This window comes from Gobio gobio, assembly GCF_949357685.1.
Source record: "Gobio gobio genome assembly, chromosome: 13".
In the NCBI taxonomy this organism is placed as follows: Eukaryota; Metazoa; Chordata; class Actinopteri; order Cypriniformes; family Gobionidae; genus Gobio; species Gobio gobio.
Window position 1 is genome coordinate 10,425,097 of NC_137106.1, and position 14,478 is coordinate 10,439,574.

Here is a 14,478-nt window from a genome sequence, read left to right on the forward strand (position 1 = left end):
CAGATGGCAGCATTGGTTTTCAGCGTGAATGCCGTGACAAACACACAAAACACATCTAAAACGGGAAAGAGCTTTGAGATTGACTATACAAATAGATTTGTCAAGAAATCTGAGGTATATTTTTACAGACTGCTGAAAACCACAGAAAAGAGAAGCAAATGAATCGCTGCAATTCAAAGAAACAACTGGAATCTAGACAGTGAAACGTGAATTTACAGTTATCATTTTGTGTCAATATGTTGAATACCCTATATATTGTATTGTTATATACAGTATTGACAACTCATCAGTTAAATATTTACCATCGTATATTCTGCATGACTGGATGTTTTTAACACTGACAAAAACTATACAAGTTTTAGGGCTGGACGATATGACGATATATATATATAAGTGATATATAAGTGATCACCTGGATTTATTCTGCCTTCACGTGCTCTCGGAATTATCGTAAATACAAGTTTCCTAGGTAAAAATTGCATATGAACGCCCTGACATTTTGAAACTTAAATGCAATGAGCTCGTAATCACGACTTCAAAGTCGGAGTTATCAAATTTCCGATAGCACGTGAAGGCAGCATTAGACCTACCTATATTGCATTTATATAAAACGTTCACATATGCATTTCCCCGGCATCAAAATCAGGCTCATATAAATGTCAGGAAAAATGATTCCTGGCTGCATGTCAATATTCATGGATCACTGGATCTTTGGTAAGTTGTAAGTAACACTACATTGAGTCCAAACTTTAAACTTAGTTTAAACTGATAATCGTTTGTTTTACTCATGTTTTCGCTGTTTCCCCTAATAACTCCAGTCATGCAGAAGCTCTTCTGCCACTCAGTCCGGCTGAGGGGGTGTGTTCCGGCGGGTAAATGCATACCCTCTATTGGGGCTCAAAGAAAAAAAACTCTGAATGTCCGAAATCCCCCCTATAGCCTTAAATAGGGCACTATTTGAGAGGACAGCCATTTGTAGTGGTGCCGAAACCATAGTGGACATTATTGAGTGCACTCATTCAATCCCACAATGCACCGCAATAACGAGTGTACAACTGATGTAGGCTCAATGGCTAGAGCATTACTGGCTACACCAATAATGCACTGTGAGAGTCGCGCACTGAATTAATTCCTGCGTCTTGCCAGGAGATGACGCCCGCAGCTGAATCAATCATCCATTCATTTACAAAACCGCTTGTCCATTCACTCCTTCAAGTGGAATAATGTAGGAAACAGTGCATGAGGGTATAGGGGGCGATTTCAAACACAGCCCTTGTTTCCCTCAGGTACTAATGATATTGTGCAGGTGTTTATGTGCACCTGTTTCATAATTATGATCATTCCGATGTGAGTTGAAGGCAGCTAGACTCGGTTGGTTACAACACACATGCAAGACAACCAGAGGTTGGTTGAGTATAAGAGAAAATAAGTTCTCAGGAGGTCATGCAAAAATGACTTTTTTGTATTGTATTGTGAAGAACTATTGAATCTGTTTGAACTCTTTGTGTTACAGAGTCATAAAAATCAGCAAAGAAAATACTGTATGTGCAAATGTGTGTTTTGGCCCCAAGTATGTACCATGAAATGAATTCTATCTGGACCAACAAAAGATAAATGACAATTAACCTACAGTTTGGATTGGCAATAGCCTTGCATGGATAAGAGCAGGGAGTGCAGCAATATAACCCCCCGTGAACATTAACTGTAATACTGTTCAATTATCCGTAACATTACCCATAATAATTATCTGTAATAATGTTCTTGATGACAATGACATTAGGGAATGTCAGAGGCTAAATCCTGACTGTGTACAAGATGAGGAGCTGGGGATGGTGGAGGGTAATTAGCTCCTGAGCAGCTGAAGGATAACTGAAAATGCTACTTAAATAGAAGTAGACTATAAGTAGACATTGATCAGCTGAGCGTAACGTATGACTTACTCAGTGTAGCCTGAATGTAACTAAATGGCTGAAGAAAGGCTACTAGAAATTGAGAGGACAAAAGAAACATTACACTGCCTGCCTACTGTGTCTAATGATGTGTGTGTGTGTGTGTGTGTGTGTGTGTGTGTTTGAGTTCTTACCCGGTCTGTATGACCAGGAGCAGCTGCCAGAACTTTCCCCCGTCTCCAGTCCCACACACAGATTGTGTTTTTAGAGTCCAAACCCACAGACACCAAACACTGTAAAGAGAAGACAGAAAAGAAATAATAGAAAAAGTTGGCAAAATCAATATCGATATACTACTACTTCAGGGAAGTTAGTGTTATAATATTTCATTAAACAAAAAAAGTTACACTCTTAGGGCCAGATCTACTAACAGCTTGCGCCATGCATTCTTTTGGGGCCATTGTATTAAACCAGATGCTAATTTGCACTGCTCTTGGTAGATTGTGTTGGTCATTAAGGAAATGATCTGGCTGCGTCTGTGTTCTTTAATTTGCTTATCATAGATCAAGAGCAGAACTGTCCACTCACATCAGCACTTTTATGGGATTGCACTCTCATGCTAATTTGCCCTGTTTAGTAAATCTGGTCCTTACTGTTCCAAGTCAAAAATGACCACAAACAGCCAAGGTGCGACCCTTTCTTGAAAAGCTTAAACATTACAGGCAGTCAACTTGGAGCATGATTGGAACAATGGTTATTGAACAGTTTCTTGGTTCACCTGGTAATCAAACGTAATCATGCTCGGCTAGCCTAATATGTCTTAAAGCTTGTTCATTATGATAGCTAACTAAAGTTTTAATAATCGCTGTAATTCAATGAGAATAGCGAAGTCCACACAACAGCAGTGTGGGGGAGAGTTATCTTCAAAACTAACGCCCTAAAAAATTTACTAATTGAGTTAATTAGGACAGCAATTAGATTAAAGTGAGTTTTAAAGGTGCACTATGTAACTTTTCCATCCACTAGAGGTCACCTATTCAAAACAAAGGCATAGTTTGATAGTTTGAGCACAGAATCTTGGGACATATGGTCTTCACCTCATAGCCGGTGGAAAAGAATCGGGATAGGACTCACAATCATGTTCATGGATGTGATTATTAACGTTACTGTAGTATGACGCAGAAACAGGAGCGATTGTTAATAAGAAGAGCGCAACACAAGCCTCGCAAGCAGCGGGACCTTTATTATGGCATAGTAGCAGGAGGGACTTTTATTATGACACAGTCGCCGGCGCCATTTCCGCTTTTCTGGTCATGAGTATGAGGTAACGCAGCTCTGTTTATCATATTAGATACATCTGAGTGTGTTGAAAATGATGTTATGGCGTTACTCTGTGCGTTCTCTCGGCGGCTGCTATGACACTTGTTCACACTGCAGTGAGAGTAAAGCGTTTCTGCAAAATAAAACCAGAAACCGAGGGGAACGCAGATATGATGCCATCGACAGGCGACTCCCTCACACGTTGCGGTTCCTTGGTAAAAAATAGCAATTTCTCAAGATTTACAAATAGTTGGAAACATTTGGGTTATTGTAAGTACTCAACTGAACAAAATATATAACACTGGCCAAGTGGTTTTTGGATATTTTACTGAAAATTTTTGACATAGTGCACCTTTAAGTGACATTAAATACATAAAGTATATTTGTATTATTTAACATATTTAATTATTGAATATTTGTGTAATATTTCAGTTTTTGTTCTTTGTGAGGAATAGTGAATCTGTTTTTGTGCAAGCGAGATGAGTAAATGCATGCTCACATTTAGTCTAGAACTACAATAAGCATCATGTTTTCACATCATGTCTCTTCACTTTCTCCCAATTTCTCTCAACATGAGGAGCTGTCAGTCAATAAATGGGAAAATTAAGTAACTTGCATTACTTATTTGAAAAAAGTAATATTTTTTGTACATTTTTTGTAACTTGTCACTTGAAAAAAACTCAGTTACTTGTAATGCGTTACTACCTCCAATACTAGCTACAACGATAACGGCACAGAGGAACTATATAGTTGGAACCACAGCAACTTTGTTATAGTTATATTGGAACTAATATAGTCAATGTTATAGTTAACCTAACTTTGCAGTTATCATTCTTGAACAGGCCTTTAACATTGTGACATCATCTAATATAATTCCTATAACTACTTGAACTAAAATTGCCAGAAGCTTCTGCATTTTTCTCTCAAACTGTGCACAAATCATGTGTAATCTTCCCAAATGTTGTTTGCTGAAGGGACCTCATTACTTCGGCATCCCTTTGATGTGAGTATGTTCTTTCCACCTCCATCCCATCAAACCTGTTGCGCCAGTTTTCTTCTAAGGTTGCACCACGATGGCTCAGGCTAAAATGGAGTGCCTTTAGTCAATTATGGGTTGCTAAACCTTTGATGAATTCAAGAAGAAAAGTGTTGCTTTAGACACCCCGGGTCTTTGAGACTGAGTCTGGCAGCTCATCTCTTTGCCGTTTCATCCTTCGTGTGAAATAAATGATGAGGCCAATTTCCAGCTGAAACTCTGCAAATCACTTTCTCAGCTCCGCTGGGGGGTGGTGAGGGGTCAATTCTCTCAGATAAAGTGAGAGTGAGCTAAGAAATGTAATATGTCAATCTCAGAGGTAAAAATGTTCATTCTATCACTCTATCATTTCCTCCATTGAGGCGAGTTGACACACACTGCAGTTTTAATTAAACAAGTATCTAGTCCGTTGTGCTGTGTGTTTCAGAGCGAAGCGTGTCACTGTGTTCATTTACACACATGCAGCTCATGATCCAGTGTTTTAAGCATCTTAGAGAAACGAACTTCATTTCTACATATGCTGTGAGTTTAATGTGCATCTGGGACATTAATACTTGGGAAACGCATTGAATCTGAGAGCTTGCTTAACATCCCGATGTCATCCGCGCTGCTGAGAAGCGTTTCGATAGATTATGTACTGCACATTTTCCACTCAGTAACAAAATAAACACACAACAAAATTGACAGCGGTGGCAGTAGAACGAAAGCATCTGATACATGCAGTTCAGTACTTTAAATAGCATTTTATACAATAGACTGCTTTAAAGCAAACAGCTTTACAGTATTAAATATAAAACAAAGAGTCTTTCAGTCATGGAATGGACTTTGCCATTTCTGTTGTTAAATAGTTTAGAAATTAAAAACTGCTATACTGTGAACCTTTAAAACATACACATAAGGAATCCTGCAGTCACTTTACTATTTTCCTTTTACTTACATTGCACAAAATAGTGACTAGTGATATAAATGCAATGATACTGTATTAATTAAATAAAAAAAGTTGCTTGTCAGTGTTTATGCATATGGTTGTGTGTTCTTTATTCTTTTAAATAAAAAGAAAAAAAAACAAGAAATATCGCAATATATAACAATATATATCGTATCGTAAGCCCTGTATCGTGATACGTATTGTATCACTTGTTTTGTTCCTGAATAAATTAGCATTTTTGAATCGATTCAATGAATGATTCTGTTTCTGGAATGTGCAAATACAAACAGTGAAAGTCTCAGAGCAGTGGACTCTTGCACCCGTGGAATGCTGTTCAATCATAGACCGTAAAAACTATGGACGACACGACTTTATTCTCTTCCGCTGAAGAAAAGTGAAGCCAGCGGAGGTCCGAATATGGTGCTGACATTTGGGACCGAGTCTGCGCAGTAGTGTCCTCGGGACCGGAGTCAAAAGCCCGCCCGCCCGCGCTCTCGCAAATGCAGAACAATTCATTATGTCAGTGTGAAATAAACATTTATGGAAATGTAGAATTTAAAGCTAAAGCTAAAACTAAAACTAAACTTATTTAAAAAACGAACACTTGAAATGAAATCAATGTGATAAAATTGCCTAAAATGACAGAATCCAACTTTGGGAATAAATTATATGAAGTGTAATTTGATTGTTTAGTTTGTCTCACATCCATTAGAATACACGGATGCGGCGGGGGTTATCACCTATACTGGGACCAACCACCTGGGAGCGATCGAGACTTCAGTTGATCCTGGCTTCAGTTTTTCACACGAGTGCGGCAGGCTTGTATCCAATCAATCAGATTTGAGGTCTATAACTAACTATAGTAAAATGAGCTATAAAACACTGCTTGACATGGTCTAGATGGGCCAGTTCTTACTAAGTGCAGCATCAATAGCTTTGCAAAAAGCGCTGAAAGTGATTGGGCAGCAGTTTTATTGCACAATGTTTAAGTGTAGTCATCCACAAAGTGCAGCAAGATCATATTAGTGTATGATGGGAGTTTCTAAAGTCATTATCTTCTAGCCATTGTCAAACCTCACAATGTAATGTCACATTCAATGAGGGAAAAGTTTGGTTATGTTCCCTGAGTTTGTCATTTGATGTGATCACTGAGGATTTTGAGTGTTGTTTCTGTCAAGGTGATAACCAGCATCTCCGGCAGACACACAGTTATACAGTCTCACACGTGCTGTCACACTGCGGGAGTCACACCGTTGGTGTGTTCACAGATCTGACTTTAACAACTAATAATAAACCTCACGGCACCTTACAGAACATCATACTGAGAGATGAATCTCATAAGTTGTTAACAATCTCAACCCCTTGGTAAAGAAGTGAAATCTTTCTTATTGCAGTAAGTTATTGCTCAGAACACTCACCTGTCCATCAAGGTCGAAGGCGAGACAGGCGATACCGTGTGTGTGCGTGTCCTTCAGTATGGACACAGTCTGCACAGTGTACGAGTCCCACACGCAGATATACGGCTCCTTTCCAACCTGTCCCGTGGCCACCAGAACTCGCTCTGGATGCAGGGCTAAACTGTGGAAAGAGAAAGACAATGAGATTAGGATATTTAAAGGCTAATTAATCAGTCAATATTTGCCTGGCAAAACGAATGTGAACACAAACACTTTTTAACACATCTAAATGAAATGAAATGAAAATAAAGCCATCTTTAACTCACCCTGGTGTTGCTCCAATGCCTTATGTCCTTCTATCTTTCTCGGACCTCAAAAGCAGAAAATGTAAGAATAGTCCTGCACATGCTCCTCCATATAATGGCAGTGAATTGCGACCAGGCTAAAACATTACAAAAATGATACAAAAGTATCACGCAATGATACAGTGAGACGCGCGCCATATATGGTACGTGTTCAGGAGGCATACTATGAGGTTTTGCAAGAAAAAATTGCATTATTCAGTCAAAATACTGAGCTCGGCCGTTACTCTGTGCGCGTTCCTGTGAGTGCGTGCGAGCCGTCAGTAGACGCTCGCGTAATGTTGTCATGACAAGCGTTACACAACATTCACTTCAGAAGGTTTACCTTATTATTAGTATTATTGTATTATTTCTTATATACCTTATAGAAAAGATGAGTCGCGTTTATTTCTATTGAGCCTGATTTCTCAAAATGGTGCGTGTGCTTATCATGGCTGCTGACGGCTCGCTCGCACTCACAGGAACGCGCACAGAGTAACGGCCGGGCTCAGTATTTTGACTGAATAATACAGTTTCTTTCTCACAAAATTTTATAGTATGCCTCCTGAACACTTTCCATATATGGCGCACGTCTCACTGTATCATTGCGTGATACTTTTGTATCATTTTGTATCATCTTGTTTTAGTCTGGTCGCTACTCACTGCCATTATATGGAGGAGCGCGTGCAGGACTATTTTTTACAATTGCGGCTTTTGAGGTCCGAAAAAGATAGAAGGTCGTAAGGCATTGGAACAACGGCAGGATGAGTTAAAGATGGCTTTATTTTCATTTCAGGGTGAACTATCCCTTTAACTGATTTTAAAAAAGGAGATTGTGGACAGCTATAATACGATGAGCTATTACTGCTTATCATTTCCCACAGGAGTGAAAGTGAGAGAAAGGCTTTTAGTTATCAGAGACCCATGAAGAGATAATCGAAAGAAGACGCTGTCTTCTGCAATCTAAGACTCATGAAACCGAGGCTCAGATAAAGTCTGTCAACACGGCATGTTTTGGGTGCTTTAGATGTAAATGCAGTCAACTTTCATTCTGGTCCTTCTTTATTTTGAAATAAGCTTTTATTTTCATCCCACAGCATGTAGCATTATCCATAATAATGCCCTGGTGCAGAAATGGGTGGAAAAATCAGGTCATCACTGTTCAGGGAGCAGTTTTCACTCTCGCCATCACACTAGTCCACTAAATTCATTCAGGCTTGCCTTCACATGCCCTAGGAAATCCCAGAGGCGTCCAAATGTTGCATAACATCTGTCCAGCTTTACTACGGTCTCTCGCTCTCTCTCCGTCACGCACACATAGATAACTTTTTTCATATCAGCAGTGTAAGGGTCCGTTCACACAGAACACGTTTTTGATTTCCACTGCACTGTTTTTCCATTGTTTTTCTATGTAAAGATGGTCTGGACTCGTGCACTCAACGTGGCACTCAATTTAAAAGAAGTTAAACTATTAAAAAATGTGTGGTTACACTTTATTTTGATAGTCCACTTTAGACATTCTACTAACTATAAGTAACTTTGCAACTAACTCTCTGTAGAATATAAGTAGACTGTTAGGTTAGGGTTAGTAGAATAAGCTGACTTGTACTTGCCAAGCTACGTATATAGTCAGAAGAATGTCTGTCAGAGACGCATCAAAACATGAGACACGTGCAAAACGGTCAAAGACGTCTGTCTTACAAGCGTTATTGGAAACATTGGAAAAATATTGCAGTGGAATGGCCCCTTAAAAAGAATGGATTCCACCATGTAACACAGTGCTGCTTTTCCATTGTAAACATGGACTAGATGGACATGTTACACCATTGCCCAGGTCACAAATGACAAAGCATTCTAAAAACATTGACCTCAATTTAAAATAAGTGTAACTTTTTTTTTTTCATTAAACTTTTTAAATGCAAAAATGTGCTGTGTTAATGGCCTCTAACTGAACACTAACTCCATAAACCATTGGACTTTTGGAAAAGAACAACTGCAGCATAACAAAAGTGCTTGTTCCCTGGCAGTCTTGGTTTGGTTTAGTAGTGTCACAAACCGCTCTGATGCGGTTGAGGATCCAAATACAGCTTTATTAGTGCAATCCATACTCATAATCCATAAAACAGGCTATACGTCAAAACACAGGGCAGATAATCCAAAAAGACAACAGGGCAGACAAACACATGCAAACAGGGAAAGCAGGCAGAAAGTCAAAACCAAAGCACAGGGAACCAGAAAGAGAGAGCACTCAGACATGCAGTGTGACATTTACAAGACTTTGCAAAGAATGAGTGAAAACACAGGGCTTATATAGTTTAACAAGATAATGTGACACAACTGAACAATCATTTCATGCAACGAGTTATGAAAAATAAAGTTCATATGCCCAGGAGATTATGGGCACTCCAGCTTGTGGATATGACAAGTAGATTTTCCCATGAACCGCATGGTGGATCAAGAAGAGCATTACATAAATATTAGTTTTGTAACTGTCCTTTTTAACCCTTGTATGGTCTTCGTTTGGGAATTACACTCAGGGTCTTTGGGGTCTCCACAGACCCCAGGCAACAAAATGTAATTTTCTAACAAAATTAATTATTAATGTTTTTCTCAACATCTGTGCAGTTTTTGGAGTATTTATAATAATTTTTAAATTTATATAAATACTTTTTTTTTTTTTTAATTTAAATGGATTTTTACACAAAATCCGTTTTTTTTAAATGTAAAATTCACTTTATAAAAGACCCAAATTTCTAACTTTCATTCGAGAGGATAACATGGATAATTTGACATGGTTTAGTGTAAGATTTTTGCCCATCTTTTGGAATAAATGGCTGCAGAGCTCCACTATTTGCTATGTGCTATTTGACTGAAAGACATCTTTTCACAAGTATTTTTCAGTTGGATTCATATCTAAATGTTATGAAATCACAATATAACAATTAAAATTAATTAATTTTGACAAAGTTTAGCATTTTTTTGTACTGAAAATTATGATTAGAATCAAACCTGAACAAGAGAAAAGTTGGAGTCTTTAGAGTTTATCATTTATTTCAAACATCTGATTTCCTTATAATTCTACAAACGTAATCTATACTTCAGTTACTAACTGTCACAGAACAAAAATTAACAGAAATGAACAGTTATATTACATATTGAGTAAAAAATACACAACATGAACATCAAAATGCAATGAACTGAACAGCAATAGCAAGCAATAACAAATGTATTCCTGTGTGTGTGTGTGTGTGTGTGTGTGTGTGTGTGTGTGTGCGTGTGTGTGTGTGTGTGTGTGTGTGTGTGTGTGTGTGTGTGTGTGTGTGTGTGTGTGTGTGTGTGTGTGTGTGTGTGTGTGTGTGTGTGTGTGTGTGTGTGTGTGTGTGTGTGTGTGTGTGTGTGTGTGTGAGAGAGAGAGAGTCGATCATTTTGCATTGTGGATGTTTTATGCATTGTTGGAAGTGTGCCACTTCATTTCTGTATGCGTGTTCTGTGTTGTTTCTGTTTTTGAGGATGAATTTTGGCCAATTTCTAAGCCCTGAGTGTGACTTTTTTTGTCACACGAACATAAAAACAGATATCAATCCAATTAATGTTTTTATTTGTAGATCTAGAGAGTGTTGACAACCGTACAAAGTCTCATGCCATTTGGACAAAGGTTAATGTAAGTTCACATAATATTGCCAATAATATGTATTTTAATAATCTTCCATAGTGTCCACAATGCAGGGGAAGACCATTTATAATTATGAATTGATTACTTATAAACTACTTATAACTATTAAAAGTATTGATAATGGTGTCATTATTGATAGTGATGGATTTAGGCGTATATGCATTTCTTAATATTCGTATATAGTCAGACCATGATCAAATGTGTATTGGTTTTTCCATTCACACTAGGTCGCATTTATATAAAAAATATTAATTAAGATTCATGCAGTATTAAGTGTCCATTTCAGCACTTCTTTTCTACTGTTTCTGCAATTATAGAGTAATGCTAATGATAATCTTCACATAATTAGGAAAGCAGCAGCCTATTTCGTTAGAATTGGTCAGAATAATGAGTTAATTTGTATTCATTTAGCTTGAGATGGCAGAAGGCTATTTATTAGCACTTATACTACGGGGCCGTTGAATGGTTGAATCTGATTGGCTGATGAACGTTCTGAGGTGTGCAGTTATTTTCTGGGAGACGCACAGCGAGCGAACGTAGTTTCAGGCAGCTCTCTTGACCGCATTACAGTTCCATATCACTGCGCATAGTTAACTGTAATAACGGAAATTACAGGGCTAAAAAACAACATGACAGACGATTTTCCTAAAGTAAAACTTAATATTTACAGTGAATATAAAACGTTCAACAACTGGGCGGCAGCAGTATTAGACAGTCCAGATGAAAAACAACAAAGGCAAGCTTTTCTGTCTCATTACTGAAATCACACATGCTCGCACACGCACTACAGTTTGCACAAAAAGCTGTCAGCGCTGCCCTGACGATTTGATCAGTTCGCCTATATAGTGGAGCAACTTAAAGGCTACACGTGACAATTTTTCACTAGCGAGGTAATAACAGCGCTGTTTAGAGACGCACAGAGGGAGCCTAGTTCACACAAGCGCTCTTTCTTTCTCTCTCTCTCTCTCTCTCTCTCTCTCTCTCTCTCTCTCTCTCTCTGTCGCTCTCATTCTCTTTCTAATAACTTTATTAATAACTGCAGTAGAATGCTATCAACGTCTCAAGCCTTCGTTAACAGCTTTAAAATGACGTTTCGGAACTAGCAAAAGAGCTGTTGGATGAGACGCGGAAGAAATAGTCCTACTCACAATAGCGATTTAAGTACAAAAACCGGACGAATCCCATTAAATATATAATCGGATCGATGTCTTGAGGTGTGGTAACCGTAGTATAAGCGGAATAATTGACTCCGGGCCGTTCAATTATTAGAATGATAATGCACACCCGAGGTGGTGATGCGGTCACGACGTGAAGCGGAGTTACACCAATTATTCCTTACTTAAAGCATTCCTTGTCTGGCTGGATCAGCTCACTTTGCTGCATGTGCAATACAATGTGCCATAAATGTAGCAGTGTAGCGCTAAACCACTCCTTGTTGGAAATAATAGCTCATTACTGGAAAAGCTAGACCATTATGAAAACATGAGCTACAGTCACGCTAGTGTTGCTACTTTTAGCTTCCTCTCAACACTGTTTGACACTTTGAAAAGCAGAGGGCGAGTTGGGGTGGATGAAATGATGAAATGAGGCTGTTTTTATAAACCCAGTGAGGGAACTTTTGTTTGGAGCTCACTGAAAAAAGATTTGAAACCACACTCATCTAGGCTCTTGAATTGTCCAGGAGACACAATTTCAGCAACAATTTAACATCGACTATCTGTCAAAACGTCTCCCAGTTCTTGAGGGCGTTCTGGCGCCTGTCTCCTGCTCTTGACGGTGTGTGTGTGTGTTTATATTCAGCAAGAGTTTCCAGCTCCCACAGTCTGAGCCTTCAGATGAAGCTTTTTAAGCCTGCCAGGGTGATTCTGCTTGGCACTGAGGAGGAGTGACTACATTAAACCCCTCAGGGAGCTGTACCGCTCATGAACAGCGCTGTGTGTCTGCCTTGTCTGTCTTTTTTAATCTGCCTCTCTTGCTCCCAGAATCTCTTTTCTCATACCTGCTCCCTCTTTCTACACCAGTAGTTCTCATCCAGGGCTACAAGTACTTTGTTAAAGCTATAAAATTCAAATGATGACTTTCAAAATAAAAGTATTAGCGCAGTCATCCGAGTATAATAAAAAACAATATTTAAAAAAAATATATATATATTTTTTTATAATTTCAAGATTTAACTTTCTAATTAATTTCATTTTAATTGATTGAAATAAATAACTTTAATATATTCAGTTCCTCGCATATTTATGGTTTATTAAACATATATTTAATGGTCTATTCGTGTATTTATTTAATGTTTTTTTTTTTTATTTACTTACTTTTTTTTAATGCTTTTTTTATGTCAAATCCACACCAAGTGGAAGTGAGAATTATGGTGGGAGTGGGTTAAGAATGTTCCTTCTTTTTTTGTTCTTATTAAATGGATATTTGTTATAAATGTCAATAAATAAAGTATATATATAGCCATGTTCCTTATAAATATCAAAGACCAGTGTTATTTTAATATTTTAATATTATTAATATTATAAATTATAATAATTATAATATTATAGTATTTATTCCTATTTTTTAAATAGTTTTTATTATTATATTTTCACTTTAAGTAGTTTTTTGTAGTTTTTTTATATTTCTATTTGGCTTTCATTTATTTTTATTTCTTAACTTGTTTTATTTCAGTTAATTGCCAGGGGAACATTTCTCATTTTAGTTTAAGTTTTGTTTTGTTTTTCATCTAACATTTATATATTATTTAAACTTTAGTTCAATTAACAAAATAATTTGTAATCACATAATCAATGTAAAAGCCATTAAAATCAATACCAAACAAACAAAATGTAGAAAATAACTGAAATATTTCTGGAAAAAAAAAGCCACTTAGTGAGTCTTTTTCACCCACAGTACTGTTTTTTACAGTCATATTACTGATCATGCAAAATGATTCAGTATTAATCAAAAGCAACACATTTTTGCACTACATTGTTTTATGTTTAAATCAGTTGTGCTGAGACCAGTTAAAAGCACTTGCTCCCAAATCTGTGCTGCTGTGTGGCTTCCTACATTTCCCTGCAGTGAACAAACCCTCGAGCCAGTCCTTATTCTTCTCTCTGTGGATTACATAATCTCACATAACTGAAAACAGAGCAAAAGCACTGAGCCCCGGCACAACCTTTCTCTCAATATGAACGCAAAATGATTTCATATGTCAAAGAGATAAATAATTGAGGCAATTTGTTTCCATGCAGGAGAAACCCACACGTTCAGAGGGGTTTAAACAATCCTTCGGATGGCTCACAGGAAGAAGGAATGCTTTGGGCTCTCATGCCTCTTTGAGGAATTAACTAAGGATTCTGCTCATAGTGTCATGTGTTTCCATACATTGTCTGCCTTATTGTAGCTTCAACAGCATATTTGTCTTTTATAAATATGATCAAACGAAAGACTCTTAAAATATAATTAATATTATAAAGGAAGCAATACTACTCTATAGGTACATCACTGTTTTCTCCAGAGCAACGGCTGTACAGCCGAATCAAATTATGTTGCATTATTTTCCTGTTTAACACTGTGAAGCTGCTTTGAAACAATCTGCATTGTAAAAAGCGCTATATAAATAAAGATGAATTGACTTGATAGAAGCAGTTACTAATCTAATGATCAAAAGACAAAGAAGAGAATTATAACAAGGCATATATTGTTGAGACAAATAAACTAGAACGTGGTCTACTGCATCTTTCGCAACTTGAAACTTAGAAACGAGGCGACATTTTTTCGCCCATTTGCATCCAGCAGTTTTTATGGGTGCATACAAATAAGCAGCAAAATCAGTGAGCGCATTTCATTATCATTCTTCCCCCCTCTATGAGTCAGATTGGTGTAGACAGTCTGTTGAATCTGTTC

General features: G+C 37.6%; 1 protein-coding gene across 1 annotated transcript in view; it reads right to left on the minus strand.

Annotated features, from left to right (window-relative positions):
* Positions 1–14,478, minus strand: part of eml5 (EMAP like 5) — a 137,387-nt gene that overhangs the window by 98,221 nt on the left and 24,688 nt on the right. Inside the window, exons 2-3 of the mRNA XM_079832912.1 lie at positions 6,592–6,751; positions 2,084–2,182 (exon numbers count right to left, since the gene is read on the minus strand). Of these exons, the coding sequence (XP_079689038.1) occupies positions 2,084–2,182; positions 6,592–6,751 (259 nt within the window). The remainder of the gene's footprint in view (positions 1–2,083; positions 2,183–6,591; positions 6,752–14,478) is intronic.